Here is a 3,247-nt window from a genome sequence, read left to right as displayed (position 1 = left end):
TTCCCTCAGTAACCATAAAATGATATTTTTCCCAATTAAGAATTAAGTTTGTCTCTTCACATCTCTTAAGAACTAAGGTTAAGTGGTGAAGACAATCCTCAAAATCCTTGCCGAAGAGTGTAAAATCATCCATGAAAATTTCAAGAAATTTTTCAGTCATGTCAGAAAAAATTGCTGACATGCAACGCTGAAATATAGCAGGGGCGTTGCACAAACCAAACGGCATTCTCCTATATGCATATGTTCCATGAGGACATGTGACAGTTGTCTTATCTTGATCTTCTGGTGCGATTGGTATTTGGTTATACCCTGAATAGCCATCAAGAAAACAATAAAACGCATATCCTGCAATTCTTTCTAACATTTGATCAATAAATGGCAAAGGAAAGTGATCTTTTCTTGTGGCATCATTAAGACGTCTATAATCTATACAGACTCTCCATCCTGTGACGGTCCTGGTAGGTATTAGCTCATTATTTTTATTTTTTATCACTGTCATACCTCCTTTTTTTGGTACTACCTGAACAGGACTTACCCAAGGGCTGTCTGAAATAGGGTAAATAATACCTGCCGCCAAAAGCTTTACAATCTCCTTTTTTACCACTTCCTGCATTGCTGGGTTTAATCTTCTTTGGGGTTGGACTATTGGTTTGTAGCTATCCTCCATGAGGATTCTGTGCGTACAAATTGCTGGATTAATCCCTTTGATATCTTCTACAGTCTATCCCAAGGCTCCTTTGTGTGCTTTTAATACTTCAATCAATCTTTCTTCTTGTTCTGTAGTTAGAGAAGATGAAATAATTACTGGAAATAACTGATGCTCAAGATAGACATATTTCAAATGAGAAGGGAGAGTTTTGAGTTCAATTTTTTGTTGAACTTCTTCTAATTGCATGTCCCCTTCCTCATAATCTTTTTCCAATAATTTTGCATCATTTTTGATAGTCGGATCTTCATCCTGTGTGGTGCCAGATTTGACCAAACATCTTTTCATTGAGTCAGAAATTAATTGATTATCTTTGAATTCATCTATAAGATTATCAATCATGTCAATTGAAAAGCATGAAGATGATGTATCATCTTCTGAGAATCTTAGTATCTTTTGCATATCAAAAATAACTCTTTCTTCATCAACTCTTAAAATTAGTTGTCCTTGATGGACATCTATGATTGCCCTGCCTGTTGCAAGAAATGGTCTACCCAAAATAATTGGTTCATCAGCACAATCCTTCATTTCAAGTACTATGAAATCTACAGGAAAAACAAATTTATCTACTCTTACAAGCAAATTTATATTATTTCCTTTGGTCTCTTAGTACTTTGATAAGCAAATTGAAGTGAAACACCTGTGTCTTTCATTTCACCAAGATCTAATTTTTTAAAAATAGAAAATGGCATCAAATTTATTGAAGCTCCAGAATCACAAAGTGCTTTTTCAATGTATACTCCTCCCAGAGTACATGGAATGGTAAAACTACCCGGGTCACCGAGTTTTTGTGGTAGCCTATTTTGAAGTATAGCACTGCATTTTTCAGTAAGCATTACCACAGAAACTTCTTCCAATTTCCTTTTGCTTGATAAAATTTCTTTTAGAAATTTGGCATATGAAGGCATTTGCAATAAAGCATCAGTAAAAGGAATGTTATTGTGAATTTGTTTTAACCAAAAACTTTGCAAATTGATTATCAAGCTTTTCTCTTTTCATCTTTTGTGGGAAAGGAATTGTAACAGGGAAAGAAGTCAAATTTTTATTATGTTTTTCTTCTTTTTTCTTGGCTGTTTTCTCTTTTGATGGTTGAGAGGGTGTCTCAACATTTTCGCCCTTGTCTACCTGTTGTTCTGATTGATTCTTTTCTTCTCTGTTTGCATAGGGTTCATCAAGAGTCGTATCTGACCGTAAGGCAATGGCCTTAAGGTGTTCTTTTGGATTTTTCTCTGTATTGCTCGGTAAAGGACCTTGAATCTTTTCAGACATAAGAGTTGCCAATTGGCTTAACTGAATTTCAAGATTTTTTAGAGCTGAATTTTGGCTTTCCATTTTTTCATCAGTAACCTTAATGTACTTGTACAAAAGGTCATCAAGGCTTGGATGGCCTTGTTGAGGCTTTTGCTGATATGGAGTTGCTTGCTGATAAGGCCTGAAATTTTGTTGTCCACGATTTTGATTTTGATATCCGGGTGGACTCTGTACCTGTTGTTTTTGGTAGTTTTGAGAGTTTTCAGCACCATTTGCATTGCTCCATTGAAATCGTGGATGTTTTTGTGCTAGTGGACTTCCAAAAGGATACGACTTGTATCCGATGACATTGACATGTTCATCATTTTGATTGGTTGCTTGACATTCGTGGTTTAGATGGATTCCTCCACACAAGTCACAAGCCTCAGACTGGCTTGGTTGTTGTGTATTTACCTGAAAAGATTCAAATTTTTGTGCCAAAGAGACAATCTGTTGTGTTAGTGTATTTAAAGTGTCCACCTGATTTACTGTAGTAGCTTTCTTAATGATTACACGCTCAGATGGCCACTGTATGGCATTATCAGAAATTTCATTAAGCACTTGCAATGCTTCTTCTGTGGTTTTTCCCATTATGGAACCTCCTGCAGCTGCATCTATTACATTTCTAGAAGATGGTTTCAAACCATGATAAAAAATGTACAACTGCATATGTTCAGGAATGTCATGATGTGGACATTTCCTTAACATTGTTTTCAATCTTTTCCAAGCTTGATAAACTGAATCAGTGTCAGTCTGCAAGAAGTTAGATATATCCTGTCTTAACTTTGTTGTTTTAGCAAGGGAAAAATATTTATTTAAAAATTTCTGAGTCATTTGGTCCCATGTGGTAATAGACCCTTGCGGCAAACTTCGTAACCAAGTTTTGGCCTCTCCTTTTAAAGAAAAAGGAAATAGCATTAACTTAATTACTTCAGGAGGTACTCCATTATACTTTGCAGTTTCAACTAATTCTAAAAAGTCAATTAAATGACTATGTGGATCTTCACTTAGATCACCAGTGAAAATGCAAGATTGTTGAATTGTTTGAATCAGGCCTGTCCTGATTTCCAAGTTATTGGCTGCTACTGGAGGTTTCCTGACACTAGATTCACAGTTAAAGCGATTAGGTCTAGCATAATCCCTTAGGATTCCGTTTGCTGGTCTTGGCGCCACTTCATCAAACTGCTCCTCTACATGAGCTGGTGGTGGAATTTGTAGTGGATTGTTATCATCTTCTAATTGGTGCTCCAT

The 3,247-nt window shown here is 36.0% G+C and overlaps 2 protein-coding genes across 2 annotated transcripts; both read right to left on the bottom strand.

Moving 5' to 3' along the window:
- LOC109232479 lies at window positions 722–1,614 on the bottom strand. Its single transcript, XM_019398250.1, has 2 exons — window positions 1,347–1,614; window positions 722–1,251 (listed from the first exon to the last, which is right to left on the bottom strand). Exons 1-2 carry the CDS (start codon window positions 1,612–1,614, stop codon window positions 722–724), a joined length of 798 nt encoding a protein of 265 aa, XP_019253795.1.
- LOC109232478 lies at window positions 1,643–3,247 on the bottom strand. Its single transcript, XM_019398249.1, has one exon. It carries the CDS (start codon window positions 3,245–3,247, stop codon window positions 1,643–1,645), a length of 1,605 nt encoding a protein of 534 aa, XP_019253794.1.

Source organism: Nicotiana attenuata, chromosome 9, assembly GCF_001879085.1.
Source record: "Nicotiana attenuata strain UT chromosome 9, NIATTr2, whole genome shotgun sequence".
NCBI classification, from domain to species: Eukaryota; Viridiplantae; Streptophyta; class Magnoliopsida; order Solanales; family Solanaceae; genus Nicotiana; species Nicotiana attenuata.
Note: the sequence above shows the minus strand (reverse complement) of the source record. Positions and strands in the feature narration are given on the sequence as shown.

Excerpts from the sequence above, each read along its gene's own strand:
- LOC109232479 (XM_019398250.1), bottom strand. The coding sequence starts at position 1,614 with ATGCCTTCATATGCCAAATTTCTAAAAGAAATTTTATCAAGCAAAAGG. Across the intron at positions 1,252-1,346 it reads TGGTGAAATGAAAGACACAG|ATTTCATAGTACTTGAAATG; the intron begins GTGTTTCACTTC and ends TTTTTCCTGTAG.
- LOC109232478 (XM_019398249.1), bottom strand. The coding sequence starts at position 3,247 with ATGGAGCACCAATTAGAAGATGATAACAATCCACTACAAATTCCACCA.